The sequence below is a fragment of the Carlito syrichta genome, unplaced genomic scaffold (assembly GCF_000164805.1).
Source record: "Carlito syrichta isolate Samal-C Ts95f unplaced genomic scaffold, Tarsius_syrichta-2.0.1 Scaffold136010, whole genome shotgun sequence".
In the NCBI taxonomy this organism is placed as follows: domain Eukaryota; kingdom Metazoa; phylum Chordata; class Mammalia; order Primates; family Tarsiidae; genus Carlito; species Carlito syrichta.
The window spans coordinates 17557-31302 of NW_007080106.1; the positions used below are offsets into that span (position 1 = coordinate 17557).

At 51.9% G+C, this 13746-nt stretch overlaps 1 protein-coding gene across 2 annotated transcripts in view; it reads left to right on the plus strand.

The window, feature by feature from the left end:
* Nucleotides 1-13746, plus strand: part of PRDM11 (PR/SET domain 11) — a 47669-nt gene that overhangs the window by 16842 nt on the left and 17081 nt on the right. For both annotated transcript variants that reach the window (XM_008049694.2, XM_021708388.1), the window contains exon 4: nucleotides 8728-8795. In XM_008049694.2, coding sequence (XP_008047885.1) covers nucleotides 8728-8795 — 68 coding nt within the window. The remainder of the gene's footprint in view (nucleotides 1-8727; nucleotides 8796-13746) is intronic.

The following is a 13746-nucleotide window of genomic DNA, read 5'->3' on the forward strand; positions in this document are numbered from 1 at the left end:
ATTTTTGATTTATTGTAGAGACGAGGTCTCGCCAAGTTGCCCAGGCGGGTCTCAAACCTGTGGGCTCAGACAGTCCTCTCATCTCGGCCTCCCAAAGTGCTGGGATGACCGTCTTGAGCCACCTCGCCCGCCCTACCTCCCGTTTCTTTCGGGCACATTTCAAGCACGTGATACAAGGGTGCTTCCCTTTCCTTGTCTGATGACTGCTGCTGAATCTTTGGTAGATTTTATTTTTATGCAGCTTTATTGAGATATGATTCATCTATTCGCTAGGTAATTTAATTTCATTACTATGTAATTTAATGCTTTTTAGTGTAGTCACAGATTCGTGCACCCATCACCACCAACCACTTGAGATCAGTTTTCATCACCTCAAGAAGAAATCCTATATTCTTTAGCTGCTATCCGCCCCCCTCCCTACCATGCCCAGCCCTAGGCAACCACGGATCTACTTTCGGACTCTAGATTTTTCTATCCTGGACTCATATGAATGAGATCACATAGTACGTGGTCTCTTGTGACTGGCTCTTCTCACTTAGTGGGATGTTTTCAAAGGTGCATCCATGTGGTAGCATGTATCATTCCTTTTCGTGACTGAATAATATTCCATGTTTCCTTTGTCTGTTTATGCACTGATGAATAGTTGGGCTGCCCCGACCATTTGGCTATTAGGAATAACACAGCTCTACATGTTCGTGTACAAGTGTCTGTGTGGACGTTTGTTTTCATTTCTCTTGGAGTGGGATTGCTGGGTCTTGTGGCGACGATGTTTAATCATCTGAGGAACTGCCAGGCTGTTTTGCAAAGCACCTGGACCATTTTACCTTCCACCAACAGTGTGTGAGGGCGCTGATTTCTCCACACTCTTGCCAGCCCTTGTTTTTATCTGACTTTTGATTCTAGCCTTCCTAGTGGGTGTGAAGTGACATCTCGTTGTGGAGCTTTAGATTTTTTGCTCTGCTTTTTCTCTATCTCTTGTTTATTCACTGGTTATTGGAGGAGGGCTGCCCAGGATGGATGCGCAGGCTGTGTACTGAACAATTCTGTGGAGGCATTTTTCACATCAGCCCTGTTGACCGCTTTTCTCTGCTGTGTAACTCAGAAGACCCTTCCTGTCTGCAGCATGGCATTTAAGGTTTCTTTCTATCTGATTTCTCTCTGGCTCATTCCAGTTTATACTTCTATTCCCTCCTGGATAGACAGCTTCTCCTGGGTCTGTCTCCCACCCTTGCCCAGAACCCTTCATGTCAGGGACAACTAAGAGTCTGGATTCAGGCCGGTCTCCCTAGGCTGCTTCTCAAGTTGCTCCTTAGGGCCTGTTCTAGGATGCTCTTTGCTTTCACCAGGGGCCAGTCAGGATGAGGGTGGCTGGCCCTGCAGCTGGCCAGTAGTCCTGGCCCCTTTATGGGCAGAGCAGAGGGGCTTGCAAAAGGAAGAGCGTTCTGAGTTGGCTACGGGTTCTGAACTCAGGGGTCCTTGGGTTCCCATCCTGGCTCTACCACTTTCTGGAAGTGTGTCTTTGGGCCACTCACCTGTCTTCTCGTATGCCAATGTTCTTATCCATAAAATGGGGTGCACGATCTCGTAAAAGACATCCCTGTGAATCGTTGTGCACGTGAGTGCCGGCTGCGTGCCTGGGCCCTAAGCAGGTGTGAGCAGATCACAGCTGACTTCCTATCTCCAGCGACCCTCAAGCCATATGGGTTTCAGGACTAGCCGGTGGGGGTCGGGGGTAGCCTCAAAGTATATCAAACCTGGATGCGGACTTTGGAATTGGATGTAAACAGGTCTCCAGGGTCTTTGTGAGCATCAATAAGGAAGGGCATACGGCCATCTGGAACCATCCAGATGAACCCAGAGGACATGGTGCTAAGTGAAATAAGCCGGACCCAGAAGGACACATGCTCTCTACTCCCACTTATGTGAGGATCTAAAAAGCCAAATGTGTGGAAGCAGAGCATGGAGTTGGTGGTTTCCAGGGGCCAGGGAGAGAGAGAAATGGGAAGGTGTCAGTCCCAGGGTACAAAGCTTCAGACGTGCAAGATGAATAAGTCATTGTGAACCATTGTACCGGATAGAGTCTCATTGGCAATGCTGTCTTGCATACCTAACAACTGGCTAAGAGCTAGATCTTATATTGTGTTATCACGACAACAACAACAATACTGATGCATAAACAGAGCAGGAGGAGTCCTTCGGAGGTGGTGGATATGTTTATGGCGTGGTTTGTGGTGATGGTTTCATGCGTGAACTCCTGTATCCAAACTCATCAGGTTATATACATTAAATATGCGTCGCTTTTTGTATGCCAGCCACAGCTCAATAAAGGGCTTTAAACAGAAAAGAAATCTGGTAAAAAGTAGACTCAGAAATAAAAGGGAGTACTGATTTCCTTATCAGTTAAATTAGGGCAGGTGGCTTCGATCATGGTTCTTGGGCTTTTGAATCACCGAGGAAGTTATGTTCATATATTCTCAAAATGATTGCACACACTTTAATGGACCTGCCTGGACCCCAGTGGAGGAACCTGGGGCATCAATAATCCCAGAGACCCCGGTCTAGCTTCAGTGTTCTTCCTTCCATGTTCCTGGGCATGGCGAAGGCCAGAGTTCAAGTTCAGGTTCAGGCTAGCCCCTGTATCTCTCAAATCTTCAGTGACGCGCTGTGGCTGGAGAATAGAGATGATACTGTCTTCCTCCCAGGGCTTTGGGGAGGAGCATCCAAGGATGCCACAGTGCTTTGTCAACTGAGAATGGCTTCACAAATCATTTTTGTAAGCACTTCGCTCTATGAGGGGATGCCAAGCTGAAAATCAGAATGTTTTATGGATTCGATGGGTGCCTGGAATCCAGTCTCCCCAGCCTATGGCCATGGCACCATTTAGAGGAACCCAGGAGGGAATCTTGGGTCAGGCAGACAGACGTCCTGTTGCTGAGAGGAGTGTTCCTCCTGTTAAGAGGCCAATCTGCAGCCAGGCTCGATGGCTCAGCCTGTCATCCCAGCACTTGGGGAGGTCAAGGCGAGTGGATTGCCTGAGCCCACGGGTTCGAGACTCGCCTGGGCAACTTGGTGAGAGCTCAGCTCTACAATAAAATAAAAAATAGCCGGGCATGGTAGCGTGCGTCTGTAGTTCCTGCTACTTGGAAGGCTGAGGCGGAAGGATCGCTGGAGCCCAGAAGGTTGACGCTGGGGTGGCCGTGAGCACGCGTGCCACTGCACCCCAGCCTGGGCGAAGGAGTAAGACTCCAACTCAAAAACAAAAACAACAACAACAAAAGAGGCCAGTCTGCACATGGCGAATTTACTGGGACCAGGGGCAAGGCCGGAAGGCCAGAGAGGCTCCAGAGGGTCCTGCTTGATTCTGATGGAGGTGTGAGGGAAACTTGGGGGTAACGTTCATACCTACAAAGTGGTTAAACTGTGGACCGCACCACCAGAGACCTGAGTTTACACTCCAGCTCCCCCCAAGTCTTTCCTCTGTGACCCCCAGGCAAGTTACTTGACAGCCCTACACCTCAGTTTCCTGATCTGTAAAATGAGGTTAATCATGATGCTACCACACAAGCTGTGAGAATTAGTGCAGTCGTGTTTCAGAGCACTGGATACAGGGATGCTGCCCTGTGGGCGGGAGCCATTGATAGTATTTTCTTATGGTTGTCTTTATTCATTATTGCCGTGGTCGGAAATAGCGTGCCAGCCCCCTCGACCATGTTTCAGCCCAGGGGCCAAAACACATGGGCTGGCACGCTATTTTATGAGATTTTTATGAGCATCTCTCTACACAGAATTATGTGATCTTAGTTTTAGACTGAATTTTGAGGTCATGTAGGACAGGTTTCCACTTAGCAAAAAAAAAATTTTTTCAGTCTCTGTAATAGCAGATCCTTCACTGCTTAAATACTCCCAGGAGCAAGAAACTCATCCCTCACAGGCTTCTTGTTCTATCTTGGGACTGTTCTGTGTGTTCGACATCATTCCAGGCCTGTGACCCTTAAACATATGCTGGTTCTGGTCTTGTCCCCTCTGGACATGGGGCAAGACCAGAACCAGCATACGTTTAAGGGTCACAGGACGTATGACCCTCCACATCCTCGAGGTCCCCTCTGACAGGGGAGTCCTTCCCACCTTGGTGACGGCTATGCTATCTCTGGCCTCCACTTCTCCACTCTGAGGGACCCTTTCACCATGCTGGTGGCCCTTCTCTGGTCAGGTCCAGGTTACCAAAGATCTTGCATCACAGTGCTCAGAGCTTCTGGGCCAGTCCAAGAAGCGCCAAGCTCAGTGGGCTCAAGGAGTTGACCTCGAGGCATAAAGCAAGGGAAGATGTGGGGAGATCAGCCTTCTGGAGGCTAGTTCTGGCCATCCAGCTCTGGCTGGCCATTTCTGGACCCATTTCAGTCCCAGGACTGGAGGCCCCTAGCTTGCTGTCATCTCAGAATGTCCTAGGCTCATCAGTGGCATGTATCACGGTCCACAGGCCACACTTGATCTTGCCCGCCCTGCACCCTCTGCCTAGGGCACCGTCACCCACCTCTTCACTTAAACTCCACATCCTCAAGGTCCTTGACTGACTCTCAGGTACCAGGCTCAGGCTCCGCCTCAGAGTTCCTACAAGCCCACAGAATTCCCCACCGCGGCACCAACCACGCCGTGTCAGGGTGGCCTTTCTTCTGTATCCCGCTGGCTTGTGAGCATGTCGAGAGCAAAGATGCTTTGTGCTGGGATCACCATTTTATCCTGACTTCCTGCATAATGTTTGTTGAATGGATGCATGAGTGAATGAATGCTTGATTTGATAAAATTCTGGTTGGTGGAAAGATAAGCCACGAAACACCCCTCGGAAAAGCTCTGGACCTGAGCCAGCCAAGAGAGGTGTTAGGCAATTCCCTCACAGCCCCCACCCAGGCCTCTTTGTCCAGTTGAGGCTGCAGAAACCTCATAAGCTGCTACTCAGTGTTGACCCCCAGACCTCCCACCACCCAGAATTGGCCAGTTCCAGCATGTGATCTCTACGGTCATCACCACAATTGCAATCGCAGTGCTCATAGCGACCGTTGGCTGCGTGCCTTGGACATGCGTCATGACAGCAGTGCTGCAGGGGTGGCTTTGACCCCACTTTACAGATGAGGCAACTGAGGCACGGCCAGGGAAGCCACTTGCCTAGGCCCGGTCAGCTCGTGAAGCGGTGGAGCTGAGGTTCTAGTCACGTGCTATGGCTCCATGGCTCTTGTTGCCCTCACAGTGCTCCCACCGTGGGCTGCAGGGCCTTGAGGGGCTGGTCTTCTCCCCAGGAGAGCGAGGGGCAGTCAGGAAATGGTCATGTGGGTGACTCATGTCATGGGGACGCCCGGGGGTCTGTGAGATTCCAGTTGCCTGGGGAGAACCCCAGGGGAAGGGAGGCTGAGCTGTGTATGTCCTGTTTTTAACTGTCTGGGATTCTTGAAACACAGGCAGTATAGTCTTATAAGTAGACAGATGAAGCAAAGGCGTCCCCACCTCCCTCTCCTCCCCTCTAGAGGTGACCAGCGCTGAGAGTTTTTGATGGATCTCCTAGACTTTTTAGGCACTGTAAACATATGCTTAGTGGTGGGCTGGTCAGTATTCAACAACCTGTTGGTGATGGTGACAATGAGGGTGACCGTGCTGGTGACAGGTGTCAGTGGGGGTGATGGTGACAGGGCAACAGTGATGGTGATGGTGAGGGTATGTGCTGATTTCCGTGGTGCAAATGCTGCCATTGTGGCTAATTTCAAGCTACTCACGTGAAATCAGGCTGCCCAGTTGGGAAGAAATACACCATAGCAATCATTATAAGGTGTCTCTACTATCCAGATCCAGTGATACCAGCAGCCTCAAGAGTATAGATCATAGCAAGTACAGCATAATGAAATAATTGGGAAGCAGTAAGTCTTGACTAGTTATTACCTTATAAAAAGATATTTAACGTATTGGATTGTAATAATGGCTGTGTCTAATAGCTGGTTACCTACATTCCTGAATGTTTCACAGCAGGTCCTCAGTCAATACAAACCAGCTCCAGCCCAGCACTCTTGCTAAAATACTAACACGAGAGCATTTTTTTTAAAATTTAACTTGCTTTTTACTTTAAAAGCTCCTTATTCATTTATGCTTCATTCAACCAGTATTCTACTGAATACTGACTGAGGAGCCAGGACCACCGCTATGAACGGGACAGCTTTGTGCTTGGTCCTCCTTACTTATGACCTAGTGAGGGAGACAGTCACCAGATGGACAAGTAGACAAGCACTGTCAACAAAAATGCGCACTGTCTTCTGGGCTCGAGAAGGAAATAACAGGGTGAGGTGACAGAGATAACACTGTGGGAGGCTTGGGGTATGGAGGGTGGGGGGTGGCAAGGAAGAGCTTACTTCAGGTTTAGGTCAGGAAGGGCCTCTTCTGTGCAGGGGATATATCTTGAGACCCAAAAGATACTCATTAAAAAGGAGCAAAGAAAAGAAGAAAAAACTTTAGTAGATGGGAGAAGCCCTGGACTGGACACAGTCAAAGAGATAATTAGTGAATTGGAGTTAGAAGAGAGTTCTGAGAAATTTTCTCAGAGACACTGTAGAAAGACCAAGAGAAAAATATGAAAGGGTAGGTAAAAGACACAGAGGGTAGCTTGAGCTACTCCCATATGTATCTAAGAGAAATGCTACTGGAAGAGACTGGAGAAAATGACCGAGAAGCAGTCCTCAAAAGATAGGAAGGAATCAGGCATTCGAGGCTTAGAGGGAAAAAGTTGGAGGAGGAAGGATATGTTGACTTCGGTGCCACTTCTATAATTTTACACACATGCAAAACAATTCTGCATAGAGGCCTTTGAAAAGTCTTTGTGTTGTAAAAATAGGAGGCTTCCACCAGCATCAGGTTGGTGGCTCCCCTCAGAGAGGGAAGAAGGGAAGGAAAATGAGTTGGAGGCAGGGAGTCTCTACAGCTGTATCTCGGTGTTTGCTTGAAGCAAAAGGAGAGAACGGCCTGGGGCGATAACTGGCGTTAATTTTTGTCGGCTGTAGCTGGTGGGTGCAGGGTTGTCAGCTGCATGAATCTTTATAATTTAGAATGCTTGGACTATTTCATGATGATTATTTTTATGAGTCGGGAGAAAAGGTTCTAGGTAGTGGGACAGGCCAATGGTAAGGCTCACTCTCAGAGCATTGTGGCTGCAGAAAAGTGACAAGGGACAGAGAGGCCGGCAGGGAGCAGGCATGCGAGTCTTGAAGGCTGTGACCATGAATGCAGATTGTCTTGTGAGTGCAGCAGTGATGCCATCTTGAACCAGTGAGCGGGGACATGGCCTGATTTACATTCCTAAAAAGATTTCTCTGTGGTTTTGAGGAGAATTGGTGGGGGATTAAGGATAGCAGCAGGGAAGTTAGTTAGAATCTAGGCCCAGGAAGTGGCTCTGCTCCACTGAGTCCTTGGGGAACCAGCCTTGATGTAGATCATTTGTCAAAACTGATCATATTGTACATGATATGCCAATTACTCCTCAGTAAAGCTGTTAGAAAAGGAAGAAGAAAGAGCACATTATTATGAAACAAAGAGAGGCAGGACAAAAAAAAGATATATCTCAAAGAGAACTAATTAAAAATCCTGAGCTGAAAAATATTCATGGAATTAAAGGTACTCATTAACCAGAAGCCAAGAAAAGAAGGAAGAACTTTAGTGGATGGGAGAAGCCCTGGACTGGACAGGGTCAAAGAGATAATTAGTGAATTGGAGTTGGAAGAGTGTTCCGAGAAATTTTCTCAGAGACTCTGTAGAAAGATCAAGAGAAAAATATGAAAGGATAGTGAAAAGACATGGAGGGTAGCTTGAGCTGCTCCCATATGTGTCTAAGAGAAATGCTACTGGAAGAGACTGGAGAAAATGACTGAGAAGCTGTCCTCAAAAGCCTAGTGACTTTTCCAGAATAATTTTCCAGAACTGAAAAAGAGATATAAGTCTTCTGTAGAAAAGTGCTCATCGAGTGATGAGAATTTCAAAAAAGTATATCTCCATTTCCAAACCACATAGCAAAACTGCAGAAAACCAGGAATAAAGGGGAAGCCTTAAAATTAACCACAGAACAACAGAATATTCACAAAAGAACAACACTTGACTAACAGCAGGTTGCTTTTGTGCCTTTGGCAGTCATCAAAGTGCTGAAAGAAATAAAACTTAATCAGCCTGGAATTTCATGTCAAATGAAACCTGATTCAAGAGTGATGGTGAAATAAAGTTGTTTTTACTGGGAGAGAAGGTGGTCCAGCCCCAAACCCTGAGACCCTTGAGCATGTAAAGGTTGGGGAGAGGAGGAACCCTCTCAGGTCACACATGCCCAGTCATCTGGCAAGGGCCTCTGTCTCCCGCAGAAACTGAAAAGAGAGGAAGGGCTGGATTTAGTGCTCACTGTTGCGACGACGTGAGGCTACTAGGAATGCCCCCCTGTGGGCCATGATACTGGGTATTCCATCAAAACCGAGGAGGTTCCATCCATCTGGCTCTCATCTCCCGGGAATTCAGAATACCTGTGTCTGCAGGAACACGGGCATGGGTGGAGAGTGGGGAGCAGGGATTCCTGGCCCCAGCCTGGTTTCAGAGTGGCGATACTTCAGGGGGAGAGGGAGGTAGGAGGTGAGGCCAGGAAAGTTCCAGGAAAGGAACCCAGGGACGTGAGACCCTCCCCCAGAATGGCCCACTCTAGATGCCGTCTCTTTCTTCTAGATTGTGGACAAGAACAACCGCTACAAGTCCATAGACGGGTCGGACGAGACGAAAGCGAACTGGATGAGGTGAGTCCTGCTCTCTGTGGGTTTCCTGGGAGTCTCACCTGGCCTCCGAAAGGAGACAAGGGAACGAGTTGGGCCTGTGGGCCTCCAGTGGTGGAGGCCCCTGGAGCCCCTGGGGCTGCCGCTTGCAGGGTTTGAGACACGTCTAACTCGGGGAATCCTCTGCTCCCCCAGCTTCCATCGGGGGCTCTGGAGGAGGGCCAGGTGGGTGGTTGCCCGGACCGTGCAGGCTGCTTGCCCGTGTCTGGAGTATCCGGGCCCTGGCTCCTGGCAGCCTTCCTGGGAGGCAGAGAGAACATCACCCACCTGTGACTGTGAGGCCATCTCCCAGGGCAGGCTCTTTTGGGAGTGGCGTGGGCGTCCTCCCAGTGCAGCCCCCAGCAGCTATGTAAATGGCCCTCCTGGAAAAGGAGTCTTCTGCACAGCCTCTAGCTCAGTTTCTGACTCTGCTCGCTGCCCAGGCTTGGGTGCTTTCAAGAGTAGTTCCATCCAGTTCCAGTGTTTGGGATAGGACTTTGAACCAGAAGGAACCTTAAAGGCCATTCCGAGAGAGGAGGAGACTGGCACAGGGTCACCCAGCAGTGGCTGAGCTGATCCTGCAACCACGGCCTGGTGTGGTACTGCTGGCCTATGTCGTATGCAGGGGCCCTGCCGGCAGGGTATGTGACTGGGAGAGCAGACGTGCCTTGTTGCCTTTCTAGTGGCGTCTCTCTGGGACCCAGGCGTGGTGTTGAGGACTGGGGATTTGGATGCAGGTGAAGGGAGGCCTCAGATGTCTGGAGCCACAGGCATAGTTGCAGTGTGGACATGAAGCCCTCTGGCAGCTTTTGTACGGTTCCGTGTCCCACAGGTGCTGGGAGAGGGGGCATGGGCTATCGTGCTTGGAAGGACTTCCTAAGAGGGAGGGTGCTGCGTCTTCTTCCTACGAGTGGTGCTCTGAGCCTCTGAGCAAGTGAGGAGAAACTGCTTTGGGGTGTGGCGTCTGTGGCAAGGCATCCCATGCCCTTCCTGGTGGCCCCGGCCTGCCTGTACCCCACCTGAGGGCCCTGGCAGGCTGAGCTGCAATCTACACTTCAGCATCTGTCCTCTGATGGGCGGGACAGCTGTCCTCATGGCCACTTGGCAGGCGCGGAGCAGAGGCGTGTATGTGAGTGGGCCGCCTTGCCGTGTGGGGACGAGCGGCCCCTTCCCCAACTTCCTTCCACACCGTCGGGTCAGTCACCCTGAATGTGGCCCAGGAAGGCAACTTGACCTCTTAACTTCTCTCACCAGAGGGCCAGATCAGATCAGCACTTCCAGTCCGTCACCTTCGTACCCTGAGCACCTCGTTTGAGTCAGACTACATATGCATACCGCGGGCGCCCTGGGTGGATCACCTGGCCCTACCCGCTCCCTGTTCTTCTCACCCTGCCTCTCCCTGGGCTCACACCTACCACCGGAGATGACATACGGTTGTGGCAGGAGGCACACACAGTGTCTGCATGGGCCTGGATAAAACAGGAGGGGGCTTTGACACAGGCCTTCACAGGGGCCAGGATTTTGTTTGGAGGTACAGTGAACAGGTGGGTTCGGGGCGGCCACACAGACTGTGTGCCCTGTGGGGGCATCCTGTGCCCAGCGAGTGGAGGAGAGAGTGTCTGCATCCTCTCTGGCATCAGACTTTCTGCACTGTTGCTTTATGGCTCCAGGAGCTTGGGCTTATAAGTACGAGTCTGCTCCACTCTTCCACCTGCCTCTGATCTTTCCTCTTGGGGATGAGGCTTTCTCACAACCTCAGAGATCAAACTAACTCAACCATCGTCTGGTACCCCAGAGATCCTGACTCAGTTGGGCTGGCGATGTTCCCAGGGATGCTGGTATCTTTAAAGCTCTCTGTAGTGACTCTGATGTGTCACCTGTGTTGAGAAGCACCTCTCTGTGTTGATCTTCATGCCACAGCCGTCAAGCTGAGGCCTGGAGCAGGACAAAGCCTTGCCCAAGATCACGTGGTCAGTGGTTTGAACCTCTGGCTCTGGACTTCCAGGCCAGTGTTCCTTCTGCTTGTGTACAAGAGACCAGGTGGGGTGTGGCTTTCTGGGCTTGGGTGGGCACTGGTGGAGGGTCTGCCACCTCCACCTTGCTTGCTAGCATGGGATCTGTCCTGTTCTGCTCCCAGCCTGTCCTGATCCAAGATGGCGCCTGTGTAGTCCCAGCCAGCGGGTCCTCTCGAGGCGCATGTTGGGGCTGGGGGGGTGTGGTTCGTTGCCATGGAGATGCCCCTCTGGTGGTTGTTGGAGTGAGGGAAAAGCTCCGATCAATCCGATCAATCCTATCAATCCTGGGGACTCTGCCTCCCCCTTCATGGCCAGCCTCTACTTGTGCAACTCTTTCTAATTTGCAGACACTCCCACTTGCATTGCTATGGCATTGGGGCTTGAGAATGATCAAATGGATTCAACTTCTGACACAATAAATGGTGGGTCAGGAAGGGAATGGGTGCTGACGCTTTGAGCTTTGACTTTACGGCAGCCCTAGGCGGGGTGCTGTGTGGTGGTCTACTTTGTGTTCCCGGGGACATGTGCAATGTCTTCAGACATTTTGGGTGGCCACAGCTCCACAAAGGATGGTCCTGCTTTCTACTGGGTAGATGCCAAGAGTGCTGATAAACATCCTATACTGCATAGACGCCCCCTGTTTCCAACAAAGAATTTTCCGGCTCCAAATGCCAATGGTGGCGAGATTGAGAAACTTATATGAAACCCTCCTGCTAGCTCTGGGCGGTAGCACTGGAATGATCACCCTGGTTTTATAGAAGGGGGTGTACACAGGTCCCACGGTGTGGCCAAGGAGACTCAGCCTTTAGTCCCAAGTCTGTCTAAGGTAAGGCCCATGTCCCTGCCACTGTCTCGGGCTGGGTGACAGAGCCCCCGTCTTCTGGGCTATGGTGTTTTGAGTGAGTGAGGTGTGCCAGTGAGGGCCAAAGGAACTTGGTGCTTTCAGTACTAGTTAAACAGCAAGCGACAACAGGGCAAGAGGGAGGCCCAGGCCACTCTTGGTGTCCATCAAAGCTGAACCTGTTTCCCTTTGCATGCTCAAGGGCTCTTCCCAGCCTACCAGAAAGCCACAGCAGCCCACCCCAAAAAGAGCACTCATTCCCACGGTAAGAAAGCATATCCAGAGGTAGGGACTCGGGGGCTGACCTGGATGGGAAGTGAGCCACCGGACAGAATAAGCTTTCTGTGAACACACCCTCGCTGTGGGCGCCATTGCCGATGCCACGTCTCACGCAGCCCCTTGTAAATGGTCTCCTGCTGTAGGGATCTTGATAAATACCACCGTATGGGGTGTTGGACTAATCCTAATTTCACGAAGGAGCCGTTCCTGTTTTATAGGGCTTTAAAGCTCTTTCGCATCATCGTGCGTTCCCTCTTTAGAAGTCGGTGTGGTTGTTATTCCCATTCTGGATGGGGATTGTGAGGTGAGAAAGGTTGAACTTGAACTGGCCTGGCTCTCATCACTTGTGAGAGGTACAGCAGGGCCTGAAACCGAGGCCTGGGACTCCAAGGCCAGGGTTCCCATCCATGCCCGCCATGCCTCTTCTTCCCACCCTTCCCTCCGAGGAGTAGCAGAAGGGGCCTCTCAGGGAGCGGAGGGTGTGGTGGGGGTTGAGTCGCCCCAGGCGCCTCCTGGCTTCCCAGCTGGGGGCCGGCCGCCATTAGGAAGGAGGTGGCCGGCCTTGACAGTCATTTACCCAATTGTGCTTTGTGGGATATTCAACCCAAGGAACGTGGCGCCCCTGGCTGAGCGTAAGAGGAAGCCCAAGTTCTCCAAGGAGGAGCTGGACATTCTGGTCACAGAGGTGACCCACCACGAAGCGGTTCTCTTTGGGAGGGAGACCATGCGGCTGTCCCATGCCGACAGGGACAAGATTTGGGAAGGAATAGCTCGGAAAATCACCTCCGTCAGCCAGGTGCCCCGCTCCGTCAAGGAGATTAAGCACAGATGGGATGACATGAAGCGCAGGACCAAGGACAAGCTGGCCTTCATGCAGCAGTCTCTGTCGGGCCCCGGAGCTGGAGGCCGGGCCCCTACCGTCGTGCTCACGGCCCACGAGAGGGCCATCGAGTCAGCGCTGCTCTCGGCCCGTGCGGGGCGCGGCTTCCCCAGGGTGGAACTGGACGGCACCGACAGCCCTTCCACCAGCTGTGAGTACCGCCGTCTCCTTCTGCGCCAGCCTGCCTGCCTGCCTCCCCGCCTCCCCACCCTGGGTCTCTCCAGAACACTCCCTCTAGCCCGGCCTGCATTCCCCAGGTACCTCTCCTCCTCCAGCTTCTGTCTCGTCTCCAAACCTACAAAGACCGGCTCTTGGGGCTCTTCTGGACTTGTGGGAATCACCTGGCTTTCACTAATTGCACCAGTAAACTTGTAAGGAGGGGTTGAAGGGCGAGCAAGCCCAGGAAGTCCCGAAAGCAGGGCTGGCTGTCAGGCCCAAGACCCGCGCCTTCCCATGGGCCATGCTGGGCTTAGGGCTCTGCTGGTGTCCTCGGGGCACTCTCCATATTCTCGAAGCAGAGGCCCTGCGCACTCATGTGCCTGTGGCCCTGTGAGTTTTGTAGCAGCTCTGCCTGGCAGTAAGGAGCCCTGGAAACTGGCTTCCTGGGGCTGGGGGCGGCTCCCCGAGGAAAAGACTGGACTGGGGTGCGAAGAATGAGTTAACCGGGCCAGGCCCCAGCGTGGGGCGCAGAGGAGGGGCGGGGAACTGCCCAGGCAGAGAACAGCATGTACAGGGCCCCGCATCAGGAAGGCGCTTGGCACGTTCCAGGAACAGGGGGAAGCCAGGGAAGCCCAAGTGGAGTGGCGAGGGGGAGGGGGCCAGACATGGGCTGCCAAGTCTTCAAGGCCCAGGCCATGGGGAGATCAGCTCCTTCCTGGTGCCTGGTCCCAATGGCCTTAGTTCTGTGCCGTTTTCCTTATC